Source organism: Cuculus canorus, chromosome 7, assembly GCF_017976375.1.
Source record: "Cuculus canorus isolate bCucCan1 chromosome 7, bCucCan1.pri, whole genome shotgun sequence".
Taxonomy (NCBI): domain Eukaryota; kingdom Metazoa; phylum Chordata; class Aves; order Cuculiformes; family Cuculidae; genus Cuculus; species Cuculus canorus.
Window position 1 is genome coordinate 15,988,022 of NC_071407.1, and position 25,893 is coordinate 16,013,914.

General features: G+C 34.8%; 1 protein-coding gene and 1 long non-coding RNA gene across 8 annotated transcripts in view; one reads left to right on the forward strand and one right to left on the reverse strand.

Moving 5' to 3' along the window:
- The first annotated feature begins 263 nt into the window (after positions 1-263).
- Positions 264-25,893, forward strand: part of LOC128852742 (uncharacterized) — a 33,560-nt gene continuing 7,930 nt past the window's right edge. Inside the window, exons 1-5 of one of the 2 annotated variants that reach the window (XR_008450775.1) lie at positions 264-437; positions 9,210-9,269; positions 11,473-11,568; positions 14,009-14,183; positions 19,429-19,546. This is a non-coding gene — a long non-coding RNA (uncharacterized LOC128852742). Of the gene's footprint in view, positions 438-9,209; positions 9,270-11,472; positions 11,569-14,008; positions 14,184-19,428; positions 20,669-25,893 lie in introns of those variants that run through there. The other variant, XR_008450774.1, reaches the window with a different exon arrangement.
- LOC104067851 (heparan sulfate glucosamine 3-O-sulfotransferase 1) overlaps positions 20,863-25,893 on the reverse strand; it is a 52,887-nt gene continuing 47,856 nt past the window's right edge. For all 6 annotated transcript variants that reach the window (XM_054072100.1, XM_054072095.1, XM_054072099.1 and 3 more), the window contains exon 2: positions 20,863-23,590. In XM_054072100.1, the coding sequence (XP_053928075.1) occupies positions 22,542-23,471 (930 nt within the window). In that variant the 5' untranslated portion in view covers positions 23,472-23,590 and the 3' untranslated portion in view covers positions 20,863-22,541. The remainder of the gene's footprint in view (positions 23,591-25,893) is intronic.

Here is a 25,893-nt window from a genome sequence, read left to right on the forward strand (position 1 = left end):
TACTGTGGAATCTGCCTGCTGGGGCTCATACTGTGCTTGCAGAAAATTTACACAACAACTTTTTTTCTAGAGACTTCACTTTTTATTTTGATGCTTTAGAAAAGCCAAAAAAATTGAGAAGCCTTGCGTCAAGTTAGTCTTCCTAGGAGAACGCTTCCTTATTCCCTACTAATGCTGGTGACCGGCTGTTCCTGTAACACGGATTTCTTGTTGTTATCTTCAATTATCGTTTGTGTACCTAATTTTCCTGTCCCAGGAAATGAGTTATGTAAAGAACCCGTTACATACTTGATGCCAACCTCCTTCATTGCCCATCAACTCACTGACGGAACTGGCATGTAGAGAACATAACCCATGGTGAAAATAAAACTGAGACTTGCAAATGGGAGAGGGTCGGAGTTTGGCTTGAGCTAAGCAAGGGGAAGAAAGATGTTTCTGTAAGTATTTGTTTAATTACTTCTGTTTTCTTTTTTCCCAATACCTGAATCTGTGATTAGAAGTTTGTGTTAAGTGGCAATAAATTAAATTAAGTAAAAATAAATTCCCTGAATATTAAGACTGCTTTACCTGTGACAGTATTTAATTTCTTCAGATCTGGAGGCAAAGCCCATAAAGAAACTTGGGCTCATAAGTTCTGCCATATTTTGGTTTTACTGCCTGCTTTGCCTATGACACCCCAGGGATACAGAGTTGAAGAGCTGGGGCTGGCTATTTCTGGACACTCATGTGGGAATAACTCTATCTAGTTCACAGCCTTGGTCTAACCCAAACCTCTTGCCAGGTGGCAAAAATAAGAGTTTCAAATATCTTCATGTGTGTTTAGTTGTACTCTTAGGAATTGTCTCAAATGAACTTTGATTCTATAAGTGTATTATGAAATTTTAATCACCATACAATAATTTTCTGCCTTGAATCCTAACTCTCCACTGGTTTGCACTTCGTATATTAATTTGCACATATGCAGAGTAAAATTAGGTGTTAAATGAAACCAGTCCAGTTCAGTAGCAAATTACATAGTGTTTGAACAGGTGTAAATTATTGTGATTAAATGTAAAGGAGTAGGGAATTGAACCCTTTATGGCAAGATGAAGTGATCTTGTCTGATTACTTCCCCATGATGTGGAAAATAAAAATTATCTTTTTGCCTGTCTTTATAACTATTAAAACATCTGTGTGTATCATCAGATGGTACCAGCCAATAATCAACATTTAAGGCTTGAAATTGTTATGTTTCTTATGATACTAACAACCAGCACAACTTTTTTTGTCAAAATAATTTTTTTCTGAGATAACAACCATTGATTACTAAGCAGAAGTGGCATCTCGTGGCTCCCAAAATCACTATTGACTGTATTCTGATGAGTAAATTACTGTAAAACCCAATTAGATATGTACTGTTTTTAATGTAACATTTCATATCAGTATAGAAATCAATACTTGGTGAATAAGTATTTGCAGAATCATAGAAATATTGTTTGGAACAGATATTTAAGGGTCATTTAGTCCAACCTCCTGCTCAAAACTAGACTATTGCCAACACTAGATATTCAGCTATGGCTTCTTAATGCAAAAAAAAGGGCATATAGGAAAGGGAAACAGAATAGGTGCCAAAGGAAGATGCTGTAAAAGTATTGCCTGAGCAGTCATGGATGTGATCTCTCAGGCCAAGCTTAGCCAGAGCTAAAACTAAGTAAGGACATAACGAGTAGCCATAAGTGATATTACCAGTATGCCAGTAAAAAAAGGAAAACATAAATCTGTTGATGAAAGGGTGTAATCCAGTAATATGCCATTTCTGAAGGTTTTCATTTGCCTGCAGTTGACTAAGTAGCAGCATAAGCCTTCTTGATAGCTAGATTCACAATACAGGATTGCATTAATGGATCAAATACAACTACATTATTTTATCTTGTTGTTTTACAACCTGCTTTTAATGTGTAATATCAAGTTCTATGTTAGTAGAAGCAGAAATGTATTTTAAAAGTTTTCCTTTTCCCACTTCCTCCTTTGTGACTAATTATACCTCAAGTTAGAATAGCACTCTACAGCAGAGTAGAAAAAGTCATTTGTTAGCATTGTGGCAGGCATTGCAGTTGTAAAAGTTGTGTGCTTCCTTTTGATACCGGGCTGAAGCTGATAAACTTTGGCTGGTCACAGTGAAGTCAGTGGAACTATGTGAATTTCCATTAAGTAAGAATCCAACACTCAAAGAGATAAACCTAAACAAGCCCCAAGTTGATAGGTGATAACACATCAACAGATTTTTATTTAGATTTCTGACTATTTTCTCATTAGAATAATAAAATCAAACCAAAGTAATTCTGTCATTTACAAAGTACTTGGCATTCAATATGATTGCTTCAGTAGCTTTTTTTTTTCCCCATTGTCTCAAATCCTCTAATTAATTTCTTCCTCTTGTCTGCCAGTAAAGATCCTTCCCAGTTCTTAAAAAGGAAGGTATCCAAACCTTCAGTTCAGTACTCAGACCACATTCTCTTTCTCAGCGTTTTCTGTGCCAAGAGAAAATGAGGACACAAGTTCTCATGGAATCTGGAAAGAAAATATCTCTTTTGGCTTTATGCTGAGTACTGCATTACAGTCCCTTTGTTCCTTTGCTCCTATATTTGGAAAAGTTTTATTTTCCCAATGATGTCCGTATTAGCCAACATGTTGAATTATTGTTAAAAAGGAACCCTAAGAGAGTTTCTCAAGTAGCTACAATTTTTTGTTATGAGATTGTTTCAACCATTATAGCTTAAGCCTATGGGAAATGACTTTCAGCAGTTTTTGTGGACACGTACTCTCTCTCCCTTCTTGTGCTTGCTCATGCTCTCTCTCAGACACTCATATGCTATTAACCTTAAATTAGAGGCAAAAGCTGAAAACTTGGAAAAATAAATTATGGGAACTAGAACATGCATCTGACAAAAATAAGAACAGGTTTCCTAATTGATTATATCTGTCCTTTATAGAGAATTAAGATGTACCATCAATTTTTTAGGTTTTGTGGTGTGACTAATGTTTTATTGCTATTTATCAAAGATATTTGAAGTAATGTATAAAGTGCTTTAGATGAGTGTCCCATGTTTCCGTTCTCTGACAGTTCTACAGCCAATGACTTAAGGATGTCAGCAGGTTAGCAGTTAATTATGTATTCTTTATTTTCAGTCTGAAGTAGTGATATGATTTCTTATCTGTGCATCATGACAATCAAATATGCTTTCAACGTTTAGAGTTCACTCTCTAGTTTGTCCTAAAAGCAATGGACAAAAAGTATTCTGAATGAAATACAAACAAAGAAGTAGTGAAAGAAAATCCTTTTATTCTTGTAGAAAGGGAAGAATATTAATGGGTAGAGCTACAAAAGGTGGACATAAAACAGGAATAACACTAGGAAAAGCCAACTGAACTACTTCAGCTGAACACTTGTTCAGTTACTTGTAAGACTAAGCTGATGGCAATAGTTTCAGATCTTCTAAGTTATAGTGGCCTGAACTTTACAGTTGCTTTAATTTGCTGTGTTCTAGTAAAAAGAAAAGAATATAAACCCCACAATATTAAAACTGTTGGGACCACAAGACTATTACTTTTAAAACTTATGCATTTTGCTGTGACTTTCATTGGAAACAGCATCAAGTATTTATCTTTCCTCTGGTGATTACTGACTTGCTAGTATAGTAACACTAATTAAATTAATTCTGATGATGTCTACAACCCTAGTGCTTGTATTGTTCTAAAACCGCTTGCAATATGAATAAATGACTGGAGCAACGGCTATTTAGAGAAAAAATACTTTAAAATAGTGTATTATACCCAGTACCATGAAATCACGTATTAAATGCAGCAGGGTTTCTGTCCATCATGTAAAAAAAGTTTATTAGTTTCAGGGTCTGCTATGACTAAGAACTGTCATTCCTCATCAAGTCCAGCTCTGAAACCCCAAAGCTCAGACAAGACAAGGTGACTGTCTTGTTAGAAAAGTCCCTGAGGGCTTTTGGGTGACTATCAGACTCTGAAGGACAGCCTAGTTCTTCTAGACGAGTAGCTTCCTTAAGACCTACTTTTCTAGGAATGAGCACAGATCACCTTACTGTGGGCTTCATAGGAGATAAAAACATCTTTCTGAGTCCGTCAGAGCTTTTAAATAGAAACATGACAACATAACTTAGAAGAACTCTTGGCAGGACTCGACAGCTTGGTGTCATTTGAGTATCTGAATGAAGATATTGGTTGACATGCAAGTAGAGTAGAAACTGCTGCCAAGACAAGGTTTGGACAAAACTTCTGTATGTATATTTTGCAAGGCATCTTCAGAGTGGGTAATCTTTTCCAGTGTATTTAGATTAGGGGAAAAGGAAGGAACAAAAGGAATGTGGAAGTCTTTTAGCTTTCAATAAATTCATAAAGGACATCGGGAGACCATGAGGAAGAATGGAAACAGACACCTTGAAAATTAATATCTATTTGTTGGTTTATTTGTTTTTTTTTTCACTAACTCCTTGAGAAAACAAGCTTGCTTGGTAATGCTCTCTCTCTTTATTTCTCTCCATCTGGTCATTGCACTCATAATAACATTTGAAATAATAGCTACTTTGAAGTGAATTTGAAACATACATAAATTAACTATAGGTGTAATTACTTATGAGATATGTGGAAACTGGCAAATAGTTGCAGGAGATTTATTCAAAGTAATGTCCAGAAAAGGCAGGCAGAATGTGCTTGCCTCTTTAAAATAAGGGTTATGTTCTTGTGGTGAGTAAGACTTTCAAGGATTTTTGGTGTTTTTCTTAATTTTTTCTTAAATTCTCTGCAACAGCTAGGAATGAAACAGGTAAACTTTCAAGATCACATTCTTCATGTTGGAAAGTGATTGTGTCGTAAATGTTCTTAGATACCTGGTTGTCTGCAAAATTCAGTTTTGTACCATAATCCCTACTGCCATATTTGAAGATGGACATTTCTTGGAATAAAATTTTGAGAAATACAAACCATAGTGAATTATATTATTATTGAAGTAAAAAAATACTGTGTCCATTAACTAGTTCTAAACTGGTTATCATATTTTTATAGCCTTAATACAACCTTCTCAGAAGCTACTGCTGTCATTTGTCCAGAACACAGAATCATAGAATAGCCCAGGTTGGAAGGTACCTCGAAAGATCATCTGGTTCAACCTTTAATGGTAAAGGGAGCCTAGATGAGATTAACTAGCATCCTGTCCAACCACATCTTGAAAACCTCCAGCAATGGGGACTCAGCCATGTCACTGGGGAAACTGTTCCAGTGAATGATTCTTCTCACTGTATTAAACTGTGAAATTTCTTTCAATTATTAATAATCTCACACACCAAGTTCTTTCAATTTATTATATTAATTTCTTTTTCTCTCATTAAAGACTGACTAGTTAAGCCTAATTATTCCAGATATTATAAAGTTTAATAAACCTGTTAAATAAAAAAAAAATCTATATTTTTAATTTCCTGTATTGAAAGATAGTAGATGAAAAAGAGCTTTGTTTCATGAGTTGGAAGGTTTCTAGGTTTATTATTTCTGGAGAGAGGCTTGAGGAAAGCACAGAGGCCTTGAACTTAAGACACACAAAAACTGAATTTAAGATAGAGGCAGTTGTTGGTAATACAACTATGTTTACACAGTAGGATTAGGTTTTACAGAGATGTCATAATGACTGTTTCCAGGAAGTGTGGAGTAATTGGGTTGAGTAGCCACTTGATGTCATCCCGGTGCTACAAAATTTGGCTAAAAATAATTTAAAAACCTTTGATTCCAAGAGAATGCTTGTTTCAGTGAACTTGTCTCATCTGTTATTCCCAGAGTTCCCTGCAAACCTTTGTGGTTCTGTTCTCCCCCGCTCCCTGTGGTCATGCAGAACTGTTTAAGCAACTATTTTGATGGAATGCTCAGTCTCTTCTTCTTTATTTGACTTGAAATGGCTGTGAATTTTTAATAAAATGTGACTTAAACTTATCCCTCATGTAACTAGGTTGATATCAAGTTATGCCAATTTGGTGCAAGTACTCTATCAATGCTATATGAAAAATATGTAAGAAACCTTTGAGAGTTTAAGTGATGGTTTTAATCCCACAATCATTCAGCTGTGTCATGCCCACTCTGTTCTTTTTTCCAACTACCAATAATACTTTACAAAGTCAATTAATTTTTTGTCCGAGAAAAGTTATTCTTTATAATTTTCTCCTTCACATCTAACTTCATATAAAGGAGTGAAAGGTTTCATTTGATCATTGAGTGTCTCTTTGGTATGAAGAGGAGAGGATGGAAAGGTTGTCTGTATCTTAGACAAAACTCCTAGGATTCAAACCAAAATTTTATATGGGCTTTATGGGAATTAATTCTCTGACACTTGCCAGAGTAAAATATCCCTGATTTCTTGAAGTATCTTTCTTCTGCCACTCTTCCTCCTTCCATTTAGGCAGATTCCCTAGATCAATAAATATTCTCCTGTTTTTTTTTTTTAATTTTCTATGACTTATTATTTTCTCTTAACTCACTCTGTTCCTTATATTTGGTTTCAGTTCTGTGACTGCTAGGCCTGTATTTTCCACCATACAATTTGCAATATTTTCCCACAGTCTTCCCCTGAGTTGTAAAATGTTTGCTTTGGCAGACTGCCACTTTGTTTTCATGTCTATGTTATATTTACAAGAAATTACAAGTTTGTATTGTCATTTGAAAGTTTCACAAATTCTACCTCATATTATTGTGTAATCTAGAAGATCGTTTACAGTCTGTAAACTGATACAAGAACATCTTGGCTTTTTTAAGTTCAAGGAATGAACAAGTAAGTGGATAGGCTCACTGGTAATCTAAGACCCCCTATCTAAGAAACTGTTACTCATGTTTGTGATCTCAGTGCCTTCTCTGACAGCTGCCTAAGAAAGATAAAGCTGAGACTGAAAGAGTTCAAAGAGGTGTTAAGAAAGTGATTAAAGGTATAGTAGTACTTTATAGGAACAAAGAGATTGAAAAGGACCTGGATAATTCATTCTGAAGAAGGTGAATAATAGGAATTTGATTGAGGTGAGAAGATAAGCAAAAAAATGAATGTCTTCTTTTTAGCTCTATCTCCAAGTACGAAGTAAGGAGATAAAGTGAAATTAAAGGACAAAGGGACTTTTTTTCCTGGAATATCATAATTTATTGGAATTTTCTTTCAGGAGCTCATTGAGACAAGTCAGGAGCTGACTGTAGCTGCCTTTTAAGGGTTCATAACAGCAATTAGTAGAAATATATTTCTTTGAGTACTTTGCAGAATACTACTGAATAAATCAGACACAGATTCAAATATGAGGACCTAGAGAACAATGATATAGAAAACTAAGAGGTATATGAATCAAAGAGAATACCTCTACTTGAACTCCCATAATTATTTACAGCCACAACAGCTTCTTTGGTTGCCAGAATGGGAACGAATATGGTTGTTTTCATCAACATTTATTGAGAAACTCTTTTCATTGGTTCTTCTCTTGACTGTAATTTGGGTAAGATTAATCTGTTTAAACCTGAAAATTTCCAGTGTAGATATTTACAATTGTTAACTATTTTGAAAATTTCAGTGACTCTAAATAGACACTTTCAGTGAATACTTTGATTATCTTCCATAGGTGTCTAAAATAGGTCAGATGAACTGTGTTCTAGAAGTGAATATTTCTTCCCGTGCTGCATATTTCTTGACTTGACAAAGTCTTAGTGACTTTCCAGTTGCTGCTAATCCATATGGAATTCTCATCTATCTCGTGACAGTCTGTGTACTGTAACTGAATTTTGCAAAATACACCTCAGTTCCTGCTAACAATATCTGGTGTCTTAAGATTGAATCTCATTTACACAGTAGCTCTTTCCTGTCAGCCTACCCACCAGGGGAAACTCAAAAAAGTTGTAGATGCAATTTTAGACTACGTATTTCTCTTGAATATAAGTGCCTGGCTTCTAATGGAGGCAGATGGCCAGCTACCATTTTTACTATGACTTTGATCATATTAGTTCAGACATGCACAGTTACTTATCTGATATTGTAGGTTCTGTGTGTGCCTGATTGCCTTAGAATGTTGAATGATTCATATTCACTACGCTTCCATGAAATAGGAACACTGCATTTTCAGAGTGAGGGTAACATGTAGCTGTTTCATAGTGCCTTATGTATGCCAGAAGGAGTGTTTACCTAGGGCACTAGTCCATTCTTCTGATTGATCTCCTACAAAAATGCTCTGGGATTCGGGGAAGCTTAAGTGACTTGTCCAAGATTGCACAGAAAACAGAAGTCTTGCTGTATTAATGCTGTTAATACCATTAGAGCAAAATGGTTCTTAGCTGTGCATAGATGGTTATTAAGCTGTTACTGCAAGATTTCGTCAGCACTGATGAGTCTTAAATTTAACCTTTTCTATACTTCAGAAGTTTAAAATATTTTTCAACAAGTAAAACGTTATAATTATTTTGGCATATGTAAACTAACTTAAGCATTTAGATGACTTTAAACAGTTAAAATTTATATGTCCTGGATTAATAGGAATTTGAAATGAGATACAATTTTCTTAGTTCATACAAAGGAAAATGAAAGCAGAGAAATGACAAATTGATGTATGAGAAGCAATATATGAGATGTGGCTGATAAATTATCTTCTGATATGTTAATGAATTCCAGAGAGAGAAGTTGACAATATGATGATTTATTGAGATTGTAATAAAGTAAATTAAAAATTGAAAGGTGATCTGAGTGGAAGAATCAACAGGAATCTTTTGAAAAAAAAAATTAAGATTGTAGACATTTAAAGAGGCTCTTCATAGACTTAGAATACAATAGTCACATATACATACGTTTGCATTTTAAAGAGATACATTTGAAAAATCTACTGAGCCTACAGTCAGCACCTGTTCTCCTTACATAGAAATAACAAATTTTAAAATGCTTATTTAGAAATATGTACTGCACCCTTGCATGCACTAAAGAAAAAAAAAAAAAATCTATATTTAGTTCCAGTATCTTTTTTTGCCAGCCAGAAAATCCTGTGTGCCTGTTTCACAGTAAAGATAATACATAGACAGATGTAAAAATACTTCAACAAATTAGATACTGGTGATTGAAACTTAGCTTTAGTCAAAAGGAAACAAGTAGGACATCTTCAAGGAAAACTAATCTTGAAATGCTTTTTTTCTGTTTTGCTTTCCCACAGGAAACACAAACAATTACCTACAGAAAAAATAAGAAACTACTGCTGTGGCAGGAAAAAAAGGTAATTGTAGCTGTCAGCTCAAACTGCTAGTAATTCTAATTAATTGGATGAAACTTATACAGCTACGATTTATCTTTAAAATCCAAGACCATCTACCAAGGCTTTAATTTGTCTGAAAAATGTTCTTATTATTCTGCGTCTGATTCAATGTATTTGGTTGTTAATGTTCATATTGGCATTTTCTATCCTTAGAAGCACATTATGTAAAATGTTTAGTTGAGAGATAATTCTTATAATACAGGATATTTCTAAACCCATCAGTATTCTATATACAATATAGTGAATATTCAAACAGCATGGATTAATCTTGAGAGAAAATAAATCAGCTGATGTATCTAAAAATAACAATGTAATGGATGAGAATCAACACACTCAAATAATATATTTACATAAAATACATGAGAAAAAGTAAGACATTTAATTTCATGTTTTCCTTAAATGATACATCAACTTGTTCTTTACTGTTTAACTCAGTATTTCTTTTCTCTTTTCAGAATAAAGGCCTATTTAGCATTTGTTGATATCCTTCCCAACCCCCTCACCCAGCATCTAAGTAATCCTGCATTTTACCACAATACATTTTAACTTTTTCCAGATTAAGTACGGGCATTCTTTTATATACCCCATGTATGACAAGAATGCTCTTAATATTGACTTCTACTGTGTGGTTTGAAATTTCTCTCAGTTCAGATGCTCTGTCGGATGTCTGCTTTTGGAGTAAATAAATGCATATCTTTTTCTCCCTTCTCAGATGTTCCCAATAATTATTCCCTCTCCCTCCAATTATAGAAATTAATGGATCCATTGCATTTAAGAAATTTTGAAGATAATGTATTTTCTATTCCATTTTTCTTTGTCAAGGTTTATCAGTAGATCAGACCACCGATAAGCCACCACTGATACACCACTATGGAGAATTGGCTACCGGTCCCCAGGGACGTTTTGCCCATAGCAGAGATACAAGCACAGTGTGACTGCACAGTTCAGGGATCTGCTTAGGGAATAGCACACTCTTTGTGATTACGTATTGATTGGTGCAGAACTACATACATAAAGGATGTTAACAGTGGTGAAGATCAATGGAGGCATTGTCTGCAAAGGGAGAGTGGCTTTTTAATTTTTATTTAAAGTTCTATAGCATCATGTAAAGAAATTGTCCCAACACCACTTGCCTTTCCTTTTTGCAAAATTTTCCCTGGCTAAACATGTATCCAATTTAACTGCTGCTGAAGGAAGTCACAGTGAATTAACAACTCGCCAGTAAGCCTGGAGCTTTGAAGAGAAAACTGCTCTTTCCTCTTTACAAAGGGCTTTGAAACAATTTAGTTTCTTTTCAGTTATTTGGTCACAGTGATTGAGGTATGGATAAACTGAAATAGATGTGAATGGGATGGAGGAGAGATTAAGCTCTAGCAGTGCACACTTTTTCCAAAGACAGAAGGAAATTTCACATTGCGATTTTTTACAAAGTGTCAGAGTACAGATTATTTGGTTGAAGATAAACTAAAAGATTACTGTGAAATTGTTTCTTCCCAGCACTTTAAAAAAAAAATTAAAAATTGATCTTTCATTTGTTAATGGGTTTATAAATGCAAACCTTATGTCATTCCCATCCATAACAGAATTCCTAACTTCTACCTATAACTCACCAAGAACCACAAGTAAGTTATCTGTCAAATCAGACATTCATTGTGTAATTTATACTTCATTCTCATAGGCAGAATGCCTGTCAGTATCGGAGTGTGAATACAGCTCCAACCTGTTTTAACTCCCTTTTTGCATAAGCATATAGGAAAGCTTAATAACTGAGTAAGAGCAAAATTCTCGTGAAAAGTGTATAATCTAAGTAATCTAAAGAACACTGTAGGGTGGAGATAGAACATTTGGAGTTTCTGTTTAAAATGTTGCACAAATCTTTTTAAAGAATAGCATGTTTCATTACAAGGAAAAAAGGAATGTAAAGAATACATATCACTGATTATTGTCAATAAAAGAATATATCCCCTATATTAACAGAAGTGATTGTTTCATAGAATTTGATCTAATATTACATGATGAACCAAATTCAGATTAAAGTAGAAGTTGGCTTTGAACTATGCCATTTAGCATAAAATTGACAAGGACCTGATGAGCAGAGTGGGTATCTGATTCATAAGTGTTTACCTTACCACCTTTTTGCATCATCTTCTCTCTGATACTGCAGATCCGGATAGTTCTCCAGCTAATTAGCTAGAAAGAAGTGTGTGCTGAATCTCTCTCCAACTTTGCCAGCTCCCATGTTTGAAGTGCAAGTCTCAAGGTAATTGCTCTTTTTTTCCCCCCAAAGTTTCAGCTATTGGAAATTTGGGAATATATTAGTGTAAGAATCTCGGCTTATTATTTTTTAATTAAAGAAAATGCCTGTGTTTTCTGGTTGTAGATAAAAGCATTGATCTATGACACTAGGACACCCTGAAGGCTCAAAAACTGAAGCTAAAATCAGACTGAATAGTATAAAGAAACCTGTGATTTCTCTTTCATTCTTGCAGTTCTTTGGGACTGGCTTATTTTTCTAACTCACCTGGGATGGCAGATGGTGCCAGCATGCTTTTGAACCTAGGGGTTTTTTTTGCCTGTTTTTGCCCAGCATTGTTTCTGACAAGGGCCTGGTTTGGTTCTCTATACTTATACATGAAGCATAATGTGACTTACTGAGAGTTTGAGAGGAAGATGGCTTGAGTTAGCATGATCTGTATCCAATCACAACGAAAGAACACATGCAATTGTTTTCCATTGATGTGACTGAAGTACGTGACAAGAAGATGAGATTAGCTAAGACAGAATCCCCGCGGATTTAACTTATCATGATTGGTTCAGGCAGGAGGTCTGAAGAAAGTGTTATTTCCCTGGGCCTTTCGCATTGTGATGAGGAACCATTCCTGCAGGCCAGCAGGTTGTGCGGTCTGCGTTCTGTTATTGACCAGAGGCTGCAATTCAAGGACCTGGAGCCACTGTTAACTTTATTGCGATGAAAATGAGATCAAGCCCTGTTTGAATTCCCTGATGATGATCACGATGCATATCTTTGTGAAATGGCAGACAGATTAAAGAAATACATGCAGTACACGGGGCGGCTTGCATAAATGATCTGTTGCCTGCAGCTGATTCACTGTGTAGTTGCATTACTGTTGCAAGGAGAGATCAGGAGGAGGGAGCGTGACTCTCCACAATGTTTTGCTATCTGTCTCAGCTGCCTGGTAGCCCAAGGTTTAAGATTTTTCATGTTAATATTTAAAGTCCCAAGAGGATTGCATCCCAAGTGCATTTTTGAGCTTCTGATGCCCTGTATTCCATTTCAATCTTGACAGTAAGGAGAGAGAGATTTTGGGCCTGAGGGCTTTCTGAAATGGAATAAACTGAGAGTGTACAGTATCTTCCTCTGGAGTACTGGGTATGTGGAATGTTTTCCCTCTAAAGCTCAAATGCATCTCAAATTTTTTATATTTAAAAATACGTTTTCTACCTATAACTGGAAAGCTTTGTGCAACAATACTTCTAGTTGTGATTATCTGACTGTTATTAGTCATGATTTAAAATACTAGAATAAGGAAATGTTTTAATCTTATTAAAGTCATCACACTTTGCCCTGGATATTGCTTATGAAAACTTATTAATTTTACTTTTTCAGCTACTTTCCAGTGGTTTTGAGCATCTTTGAGAGGCTAATATGCTTGCTTACTTTAAATCATAGGATATTTAATAAGTTTTTTATGCTCTTCTCTTGTAAACTGCTCGAAAGGCAAGCTACTAAACATGCTGAGGCTCTTTTGCTAAAGGGATCTTTATTACTCTAGCTGTATTTCATCTGCCTGTCATGACTACAAGACGAGTAAATCCTAATTCATCCTCACATCCAGTGAAATACTGACAGGTTTACTTACCTTGAGTAGGATATAACTGTATCTGAGGTCCTTCTGAAGACACAGGTAGTGTGAATAAAATATGAGAATATAGCACATTTAAATCAGTGGTCCAGATCTGCAGCCTTAGCTCAACTGTTATGTCTGTTAGAGGTGGGAGGTTTTTCTGGTCAAAGCTACAGAATCAGTCTCCCATTTGCTCTGTTTATTTTGGTCTTCCTATCAATAAGGTAGCAATTAAACATAATTGCTAAAATATTAATTCAGACTTTTCTTTTGCTTTTACTTTTGGCATTGTGTTATACTATGTATAGTTTGGTGAGATATAGCCATATGCATTTTTTCAACCAGTACTACTAAGTTAGTTACGTGAAGTTTGAGAGTTTTCTTGTCCAGCCTACTACTAGGAATAGTTAAAAAACTATTGCTACACTGTGATTCCTTGATATTCACAAAGATCTAAACTGTCACCAGTGAAAAAGAAATGGCCAGTGAACATAACTTTGAATCAGCAGCAATAAAAAAAATATCTTTCGGTAGTTCAGATAAAATACTTTCTAAAGTACTAAAATTTTTTTTTGAGCTACTGTTAGTATTGAAAATACTATATTTATATTTGTTTTATGAACTGGTAGCTTAATCAGCACTGAAGGGATGTTGGAAAGTGTGAAAATACATTTTGTCATTTGACTCGGGTTTAGGCAACTATACATGTAAACATAATAGCTATGGTACTCTTTTTTTAAAACATATTGGTCTCAAGCTTGTGATGAATGCATCTGCAATGTGTTTTCCTGACACCTTTTTGAATGGAATTAATCCAATATTAATTTATTTTAGATGTGCCAGAAGCATCATCCTATTACTAATGAGTTGAAATAGACAGCAGGAAATGCAGGTCCCTTCCTAGCGTTGCCAGAATGCATCTCTGTGTGTATCCAGCAATTTGGGTGATATGTTGACAGAATGAGGCCAGCGATGCAAATAAAGGAATTTCCCCCCCTCTCTCCTTGCAGTAAGTACACTCATTTATATACAAAGTTGGAGAACCCAGTTTATTTCTCATCATTGACTAACTCACTGAATAGAATTTCTACAGAAAAATCAAATTAAGAGATAAATACCTTCTATATTAGCATTACTATCAAATGTTCAGTTTGTGAATTAAGTGATAAGGCTATTAATGTTTCAGAAAGTATAGTTATTTCATTTGGCTTATTAGCCACCTAAGAATGAAGTAGCATTCTCTAGGTATATAAATTTAGGGCTAGATCCTTAGTTATGAATTATGGTAGTTTTACTGCAGTCACTGTAGCTTACTGAAATTAGCGCCACTTACATTAGTGGAGCACATGAATCAAAATGCTTCTGTTAAATATCAAATAAATATTTCTTTTTTCTTAAAATAGAAGGTGATTTTTTTCCCCTAACCTCCAAAATATATCCTCAATAATTATGCTTGCTATGTGTGTTGTCTGAATTGCTTGCAAGTTTGTAAGCTGATTCCTTGACATACTAATGCAGCACAGAGACCAAATTTATTTATTTTTGAAAGCTGTAGTATATGTTTTGGCTTTGACTTCTCTTAGATCAGGAAAGCTCAATTTAAGATAAAAAATATTTGTTCCAAAAAGAGAAAAGCCAGAACTCATTAATAAACGGAAACAAAAAACAACAAAAAAACAACCAAACCCCCAAAACACAGAGAAAAATTTACAGATGGAGAAGAAAACAAAAGCTAGTGACTCACTGGCAGTGAATTTGTGTTTATGTGAAATAAACAATCTGGGTTTTAGTATTAAAGTAAGGTAACATAATCCTGTTCCCTTTGATCATAATACACAGATGATTAGGACAGGCAGTCACGCAAGCATATATAACTGTACCCAATACTTATTTGATAAAAAGGTGTCATGGACAAAGGACCCTAACAAGATAACAAGCTTCTGTATTTTCTGGCTTATTGTATCTATAGCTACAGAAAGCTGGATTAGTATATTTTATTCATACTTTTCTGGGCGGCTTTATTTCTCTCGAATAATTACCATCTGTGACAACTGGGTTTTTGGACAAAATAATGTAATAATAATATAACCCAGCACCTACTGAAAGAAATTAAACGGGGCTTCCAAAGTTATCAGCTGCTGTTAGCAATGGAATACATACTGCGATTTGGCAAAAAAATACAGGTAATTTGAGGGAAAAAAAGCACCTAACCACTCATTTCTATACAAGCACCCTAAGAACTGAAAAAGGTTTTGAAGCCTAAATGATTGATAGAAGGTGAAAATCACTCTTTCCAAACTAAAAAAAGATATTGCAAGAAGTGGTTTGGCTGGCTGAAGCTGTCCTGATCTCTCTCTCTATATTGACACACACGATATTCCATATGATTCAGCAAGTACCCATTAAAAGTGATGCTATTTTTTACACTTACGTGGAAATGTAAGACAGGTAGAGTGATAGCTATTTTTTGTATTTTTAGTGCATGTGATTAATAGTGTGAAATCTGCCCATATAACATTGAAATCAGCTAACAAAAAGGGTATTTGCTATGAAAATATTTTTTCAAGTGAAATGTGGGAGTACGTGAAACAAGGCATAAAGGAACTAAAAAGAAAGTGAACAGTTTTCTAATGCTACTAAAAATGTAGTAACTTTTGAATGGTAATTCCTTATTTAAGACACTAAAACAAAAATATTTAAACTTTTCATATGAATTTTAAGTGTGTTATTAAACAATGTAGAGGAGATATTATCCCTCTTAAATTAAAGGAAAAGAAAACACATGAAGTTTATTTTTGAAAAGTGTGAAAGGCAGTTTACTTGAGCCCTATTCGCCTATGCTTACTGTACTTAAACAGGCCCTAAGTTGACAGCTCATTAGCTATTTTTTCCAGAGAATCTGTTCATCTATTTTATTTATGTTGTCGTATGTACAGTTGACAAAGAACTTCATTCACATAAATATGGGTTGTCTGGCAAACACATAGTGGATGAAGCTTACTTGGAATCTGAGACTACAATACCCATTGTCTGCACCGTGAATATATTAAGAGCAGTATATGGTGCGAGCTCAGGAGATGCCTACAGCATGGCCTGCACAGACTTCAGTTTACTGATACAACAACTAATAAGTTACAGACAGCTCATACCGGAACCATTACCCCAGCTCATTCAACAGGATGGCGTTAGTGCACAGCTGTACATTCTTGTTTTTGGTTTAGACTGAGTACATTTTTCAAGCTGTGTATTTTTCAAGCATGATGTGTAAATATAGCAGAAGTTGTTTATGAACCTCTAATCTTTCTTTACTCAAGGCAGCAATGCACGCCCTGTAGTTTATAGTATTCTATCTGCGTCACCTGTCTGGAGCTGTAGATTTGCATCTTGGCAGAGTATAGAAAAGGTATCTTCAATCTTCTCACGAGGGCTCCACAGCATTTTTCTATGCTGACAGTCTTTGTCAAATCAACAACAGACGCTGCATCTAGTGCTGCTAATCTTCCGTAAGGAATTTAAAAATGCCCAACACTTAGTGTAGAGAAATGTTACTTCCCATCCAATTTGCCTTAGTAGCACTGCAGCATTTCACTCAAGGATACATGATATATTCAACCTGTCTCTCATTATTGTAATATTCTCTAATAAAATGAAATACGCTGTTTTGAAAACGTGTATTTACCTATGTCGCTGCGAGCCTAGCGATTGTAAAATTAATTCAGGCATGTACAATACCTAGACAAATGCCGGGACCAGCATGCTACTTAGTCTTATGCATTGTCTTATCAGGCCAATCATAATTTTCATTTGTAACTGTGCCATATTATGCCAACGAATATTTAGCAGAAGGTGGCCTTCAGCTCAGGCATTATTGCATTCTAGTTGCCCTTGCCTTATTTCTTCCTATTGCAAGTTTGGCTGATACATTCCTAATGGAAAGTTTATGACGGATCAAAATGTTCACAACAGAAGAACTAAAAAATAAGAAAGTCTTAGCCAGTCCAAGTGGCAAAGCGAACTGATTTTTAATTACCAGTGCTACCCTTTTATTACTACAATCCAATTTAGATCTGTCAGTGCTGTAGAATAACAACATGAGTTTATGAGTAATATTCTTCAGAATAACTATGACATAGTTGTATTATCTATTGAAGAGAGAGGAAATACAAAGATACTGTTAAACTATTATCGGTCCCTATATAAAACTGTTCTTTACTGAGAACTATAATAAACAGAAGTCTTAATTCTGATATGAAAACTCTCTACTTTTATTGCAGTGTGACTCAAACCACCTTTTTATCTCAGAGGAAGTACTGCAAAACCAGAGAAATGTCCTTTAAGAGAAAAACTGTATCACTGGAAAAGAGCTATTTTTTTAAAAAAACTTATTCAGAGGTTTTTGTAATGGAACTAAAAAACCATGCAATGAAAAAGCATGCAGTGTATGACCATTTTGCATCAGAAAGAATTTTTTAGGAATTTGGGTAAGCCCATGTCACTGTTAATTAACCTTAAAGACATGACAATTCCTCTATAGTCAGAGAATGATACTACAGAGTTTTTTTATGCACTGCTGGTTCTAGCTTTTAAATTTGTTTTATAAGATAGCAAAAAAAAAAATTAGTAAGTCACATTGAAATGTGCAATAATAAAAGTGGAAATTATTTGACCAGTAACTATATATTGGCCATTAACTGCTGGTAATGATTAATGTGCTAGGCAATTTATTACTGATTTTAATTCCAATGTGTCCCTTAATTTCTATGATAAAATTCAAGCTTTAAAGGAAATGAAGGCTCAAATCCACAAGTATAGAAAATAATCTACAGGGACAAAATCTTAAATGATTTAAATGTTACTTTTTCTGCAAGGAAATGTTGTTGTCAGTATTGTTATTATGCCACTCTTACTACGAGGTACGTACAGGTGTGCGTGCGCATGTGTGTGTGTGTCTCTCCTTTTTTTTTAAACTTTGCTGCTATAAAGCAAAGTAATAGCCAGTATTTTTGGTTTTGATCACACACAGATTTAACAAGAAATTATAGGTATTATAAGAATAGTATTTTTTTTTTGTCTAACTCATATCAGCATCTGAATTAACAAAGCAAAAGCAATTGGAAGCAACTCAGTTTTTAAATTTTGCTTCGATGCACTCTTGAAATACGCACAAAGATGGAAAACTCTACGGTAGCCTATCTCATCTTCTTTTGATGCATTTTACAGGATAATCTATTGCCTTTGTGTCAAAAGGATACTGAAGTAGCTGATGTGTAGCCGCATACAATGATGTGCATTATGTGTACGCCCTCTGAAAAGTTCTCCACAATACTGCCTATGGATATTCCAGAAATGTCTCTGTTTTAACAGATATTTATTAAGAAAACTGTAAACTCTCTAGTAAGGCTACGCTGTGAAAGAAAAGACCAGAAGTCAGCCCCAGGCCTTTGAGCACCTAGAGACAGAGCATGCAATGCAAAAATTCTACTCTCTTCCTGGCAAAATAATGGGTTGAGTGTAATAGAGGGAGCACTTTGTTTTCTTCCCATTAGTTAAGTACCAGGAACTTTTTTTGGGCGAAATCCTAGCTCTTAAGTTTCCCAAAGCTTTTTCTTTATGTACTATAGGTAATATATATAGCCCATATAAAATATACTAATATTAGATTCATCTAGGTATTGTGTGTAAGTGTACTGCTTATCGTGACAAAGGCTGAACTGATCCATTTAACAGCTGCAGTTGCTTTACATTGTTAATTTGCAGTGATATTAGATCAAAGCATATGGAATATGCTATTCTATACCTATGGAATTTTAAATAAAAAAAAAGGGAAAGGAATAGTATTTAAAGTGAAAGTTTAATACTCATGGAATGCAAAACAACATTGGAGAGCTGCCAAAATCATCACAAATTCTGTATTACTGTTATACACGTGTCAACATCTGTTTCAGATTCCCCAAAAAAAACTTTGAAACAATTGCATGATCTCTTTAATCAACTGTCCTGCATGAAATTTACTTCTGCAAACACCTCTTGAGTATCAAATGATGAGGTGAAGGTCCTTTGATGACTAATTTGGGAAGGAATAGTTTATGGTTTGCTATCAACTGTGGAAATTCATAAGAGATATTTGTAATTTCTTAAATTGAGATCTGTCTTGTGAATAACATCTTTAAACTGACTGTAAGCCTCCAAAATTTGATTTGTTTTGAACGGTTTTGAATTCCAAGTGCCCAAACCAGAATATTTTTTTATTTCAGTATTACTGAAGCATGGCTCAGGGTCTTCAACTAAGTTGCTCTGATCCACATCCTGAAGATAAGTGAAGCAGTATATCAGTGAAGATGATAAGAATGGAGAAGGTCAGGACTAAATAAGGTAATATTTTTCAGATCACCAAATAAGGAATGGATTAAAACAATTAGTAATGTTAAATTATAGTCTACCATACTTCTTGAATTCTGTTATGCAGAGGTTAAATTGCATCTCTGTAGACCATTTACCAAAACAAAACTTCAGATGAGAATCTTCATTTATGTAAAACCAAACCAAAACAATCAACCCCTCACCCAAATTACACTATGCAGAATATATTTCTTCTGGTATTAGTAAACTCTAAAATGAGCATTGAATTAATTCCATCAACTCTGCCTTTCCCAAAAATGCTGAGAAGAAATGAAGAGTGCTAACAAATCAAGTAGATATATGCGTCACTAATCCATACAGATCAGCTGTCCTTGAAAAGTAAATTCTGGAAAGGGACCTGCACTTTCAAAGATTAATACAGCTTCTGCCAACTGGTGTACCTGCACTCGACTTATTTAAAGATTAACTGTAAACTTCAGAAATGAAAGAGAAAGATGTGATGCCAGCAAGCATAAATACAGGAAGACATTAGATATTTTTTCTTTTTTTTTTGGAAATTATGAAATTCAATATGACATATAGATGTGTGAGCTCTTCACTTACTGGCTACTACCTGAAACCTTTGCTAAAGTAGACATTGTTTTTCTTTGAAAAAGAAAAGAAGACAATTGTATTCTTATTCAGTACTATGAAATGGAATCATCAAGAATTAGAAAACCTTCAATACTGTATTTCTGAATTAGTGGTCTGGAATGAGTTTTGTTCATCACTGAGATTGCATTAGTTAGAAAGAATAGGATCTGTCAAACACTATAGGGAATCTGCACTTGGGGCTTCTGTTACCAGATGAAAATGTTGTGCCCACGAAATAAAAAGTACTGGTGCAGTGTTCAGAATTTTTCAGGGTTAACTTTTTACTCAACAAATGACAAAGAAGGTATTAGACTACACAGTTTGCCTATCCAGTGTCCTTGCAGAGATAGTGTAAGACCATCAAACACGTCCTATTCTTTGGATAATTTGAAAGAAATGCATTCATATTTCCATACCTGTTTCAGATCAACTTTGTACTTCTGAGTAATGCCCAGATCTGATCAATATTAATGATTAGGAAGCCACAATATCAGAAAAGGTGGAAGAAGTATATAACAATACGGGCTATCTGCAGAAATCAGAAATGTAGCAAATAATCATATTCAGGAAGATTATTTTAGAGGTTAATTAATTATATGCTAATGACAAATAAATATAATTTTCTCTTATATATACACAGACAAGTAGTGGAAGAGATAAAGAATAAGATTTATTATATTATTTTTAACATTTTACATTTATTGAGGGAATATTTGATGAAGGCTGTTTCCATGAAGTCTGGCTGGGTCTGAGTCTGTCCAGCTCCGGTTGAATACCGCTACCTGCCTGACAACCAAGCAGACCACTTCTTAAATTATTAGAAGCCTAAAAATTAGTCCTGCAATACATACCTTTTAGCCTGTGAAGTGGAAGACTTGAATCCCATGTTAGGAACATATTGGCCGCACAGTGGCTTAGACAGAGGGACACAGATCCAGGATCCTCAACAGGGTTAGGCAGAGTTTGATGCTGTAATGCTCAGAGTGGGCCCTGAGAAGCTTAAAGAGGAATGTCCCTAATAAATGCTTCTACTACAAGGTGCGCCAGAGTTTCTGAACTGCAAGATACAACTACAAACTAGCACATCTGCGTCTGTAGTTATATCTGGCACCATATTTAACATTTCAAGTTGATTTTCTTCTTTGGTATTGATATATAATAAAATGTTCACATGAAAAGGAAAGCAGACCAGCACAATGCTGTAAAATAAAATAAATAAAAACCCAAACTCCTAATCCAGGGGTATAAATGGGTGTGGTTTTTATATATAATCTGAATAATCTAGCATATTGAACACTATATATGAGATATACAGTATAAAATTATGTTATTTTAACTTTGAGAATATCCCTAGATCTGCATTATAAATGGCAAAATAAAAATACTCCATGCTTTGGAAGGCAAGCAACTAATTACTTTTTTTTTTTAAACAAGAATGAATGTGCCAACAGAAATAAGTAAACTAAAGCCAAGAGAGCAATAGAATAACTAGCCACAGAATACAAACATGATTAATATGGTAGTACTAATGAAGAGCCTTTCCATTCAAGAGCAAAGTGACATAATTTATATAATTAAATATTTGTACAGCTGCTGATAATAATTTTTTCATTTTTTTTTAGTGTACAGAATAGCAGTGAAAATTGAGGTTATCTGGGATATTTTAATTTCTTTACATTCAGAACTCTCAGTTAAAGCTTCTTCAAACAGTTTATATTTTTACTTTGTTTGGAGATATTTTTCTCAAACCAAGATAGTGAGAGTGTGGTACTAATGATATACAGACATGGAGCTTCTAGTTCACCTATTTGAAATCATAGGTGAAATAGATTCCTTTTATTATTAATTAAGAACTTTATCATATTAACAGAGGATGAATTATTTATTGGAGGCACTACGTATGCCCCTGTTTTAACATACAATTTAATTTATTGTATGAAAAATTCTAGAAATCAATGCCACTATCATTGTGCATGATATAAAAAAATACTAACAACAAAAATTACAGAACAGTTAGAATAATACAATTTCAAATATTTACATTTTTTTTACACATTTAGAAGCAGTTGTTATTCCAAAACAGCACAAATCTTGTAACAGGTACGTATCTGAAATAAGTCCACTGAAGTTAATGTATTTGCATGATGGGAGAAAGAAGATCAGCATAAGCCTGACAGTAGTCATACAAATAAGCGGAACCTATTTTTCCCCAACATAAGTAGTAGTGTTTCAATGAGTTAACAAATGTGTTATTCCAATGAAGCATATAACCAGTACATTAAGTTCTCATAATATGAATTTCTACAGCTTAGAATGATATCTTTGAAAAGAGTTTGTTTCAGGCCCTTTTTAAGAAACATTGATCCCAAATGTATTAATGCCAGTCAAAGGAATGATTAACCATTTTGTAAAATTTTGCATTGTGCTCTTTGAAGTAAGAATGCAGTTGCTCTAAAACAGTGTTGTTAACAAGAGGATGAGGGCGCCCTTTGGATTCATGTAAACATCTCTCCCTTCCATCACTTCTGATGCAGTAGAATCCCTTGGTTTGGTTAAAATAAAAATTAGAAGACATAATTCGGGAAGGAAGATTTAGAAATCTTTCAACTTTCTGTAATTCAGGAAGAGGATCCTTGATCAAAGTATTGCCATCCACTATGTGAATCTGATCCAAACTGAAATGCTTAAGCCACTTTTCCATATGAACATCATACAGACTTCTCTGAATAGCTTTGTATTTGGTATTAAGTGCTCCGTTCTTAATAACAATATCTTCAAAAAGCTGAACAGGTTTGTGGCTTTCTAGTCTGTTGTAATATACTTGGGTATAGTCAGATATAACTCTCTCAGTGGGATCTCTCAGAATAAGCAGCAGTTTAATGGAGCTATTCATGTCATGAATTCTTTCTGGAGCCTGTGGTGATGTAAAATAGCCTGGTGTTTTCTCAATTGTAATCTGATTTCCATAAGAAAATGGCATTAGATTTCTATACCAGTCTATTCCTTTCACATAATTTTCATCCCAGTCAAAGAAGTGGACTTCTGTAGCTGCTACCACAATATTAGGATGAATATCCAACATTTCCAGCAAAGCCCTTGTCCCTCCTTTACGAACTCCTATGATGATTGTCTGAGGTATTTGACGGCTTGTGCCAGGAGGTCTCACCTGTGATGTGTAGTGTTCACTTCTATTGCTGAATAATCCTACTTGCGACTTCAGTGTTTCCAACAGTGCCCCATTCTCAACAGGAGCACCCTGAGCGTGAATCAGCAGAAGATAAGCTGACACCAGTAGGATGGCCATGTGGAGAGGAATAATTAGTTCAAGATAATGTTATGCTTGACTAATGAAAGGATGGGTACGTCCCCTCTCGAGCTAGTTGGCAGAACCCGTGATAAACACACAGCAAGTTTCTGAAGCATCTACAAAATAAAATAAGACAAATCAGTATTTCTAAATCCATCACCAGCTGGAATATCAACTCACAACTCAATTCTCAAACCTAATCTGTCATCACAACAGAAAATTATAGCGAAGTTATTTGTTTTCCTTATTTCAGAAGAACACCACCACCCTCCCCCCAACATGCTGTTTTCTTTTCCTTAGCTACAGGTGACCAATGATGGCTACTAACCCCTCAAGAGCCTTTCTTTCCTCTAAACATTAGAATTGTTTACCTGATTTAAAATTACTGACTATTATTTGCTTGCTTTGAGTTCCCTTGTATATAAACCATGTATTTTTCTTGGCATAAGTTATTAATAATAATTCCAAAGCATTTTGAATGTCAATGCCATTCCACAAATCCCCCACTAGAATAGTATATCCTAATCTATATAACAGTACTCATTTGTGGTGCTTCCATGTGATTTCTAGTGAGCTATGGATTATAGGAAAAACCTCTGTTTAGCTAGATACAGAAAACAAAGCACAGACAGAGGCAAAATTTTGGAATCCAAGCCCTTTAGAGTAGAATACTAATAGTTAGGCAAAGTAAGAGTGAAATGTTTGAGTTGGATCAGTGTTGGGCAAAACAAATGAGAAATGGTGGACTTTTTGCAACTCTCCAGCTCTTGTGAGGTGTAGTCACTTAAGTATTGGGAAAATCTTGGCAAAATCAAACATTCAGATAATATTTTGCAGTTTCTCCAATGCTAAGGAGCTATAAGAGATACCTAGATGCTTTATGGGCACCTAAAAACTTTTGCTGGGAAGTTAAGTTTGGTTGCAGACAGATACCTTCTTTTTCCTAATCCGCATAGCATATGAGCATTTTAAAGAAGTAGTGAATGTTAAATATCTCAAAAATTTTATAAAAGTTTTACGCTTGCAGGTATGTGCTTCAATCTAAGCTTACACGTGAGTGAAAGAAAATGTCACTATAACTGTGTTGCTAACATTTGAAATCACTGGTCATTTTAAAAACAAAGCAAAACAAAACAGTCATTTTAAAAAAAAGATTTTTTGGAATCTATTTGAATTATGGCTCATATTTTAAAGTAGTCTCAGAAACACTACAATGTTGGCTCCCTCTTCAGTTCTGCTGTCAGTCTGTCTCTTTCTTTGTCTGAATATATTGGTCACAGCACTTCGCCTCTTAGAAATGACCTTAGAAAACACAGTCAATTCCCAATTGTCATGGTTCTGAGGAGCACCCAGTATTTCTATTTTAAAATTATTTACTTTGAGACTTACTTTACAGTCTTCAACATTTAAGACAAAAGCATTTTTATAGTAACAGTCCAGGCAATATAGCAGATTCATTAATCTATTTTCTATATCTTATTAAAACCTACTCCAGCTTCTTGGATATCTAGGGAATGACTCTTGTTAGACTGAGTGAGTTCTAAATTCACAGATACATAGCAAATATTAATCTTAAAACTACCATTTAAAAAATAAACTGCGACCTTTACTGGATACATCTGTGGAGAGCATTACCTGTTATGTCCAAGCAAGACCTAAAGGACAACTTCTTCTTCAAAAAGAGCAGAGCTTCAGCCAGGTAAAATGTGTGAACATATACTTATGAAATATTGGAAAAGTCCAAGTCCCGTTAATTTTTTAATCAGATGCTAAAAAAAAATAGTTTGCTTTTACAAACCTGAAAGAAAGTTCCACTTTAAATGCCATATGTTTTTTACTAAGAACTTAATAAGAAGCTCTACTTAAAGTTCTCAAGAGCAAGATGAGCATTTCTATGGCAATTACAGGATGGAAGAACAGATACGTTTATAGCAAAACCATTTTTAGTTCTGTTTTTCAGAATGACTACTCTTTTCAATGGCAAGTTTGTAAAATGGTAAACATGATATTTAATCCTGCTGAGGAATCAAAATGTATTCTGCTGCAAAGGCAGCTAATGTTGGTTTTGAAAAACTCCCACAAAACACTAAGCATGCAATTTGAGGCATCACACCCCAGATGATGCCTGAAATACCCGCCTTCAAGTGTTATGCATGTTTGTAGGCAGTGACTCTGCCTTCAATAATTTCAAGCAAAATTTTTGGCGATTCACAAGGTTCTCAAAGTCCATTCTGAGTCAGGATAGAGCTACATGTAAGACGGCTTTGAAAATACTTCCTCTCTTCTCAGTACAGCTGCTTTCCAGAGCTGTGATGCCAGTAAACTGGGATTTGGGGCAAAGGGGACGGGAACAGGGAGTAGTTAATCTTTCTTTAACCAGTTGAAAAACCCCAGTGTAAATTTACGTTCTATTCTTTTC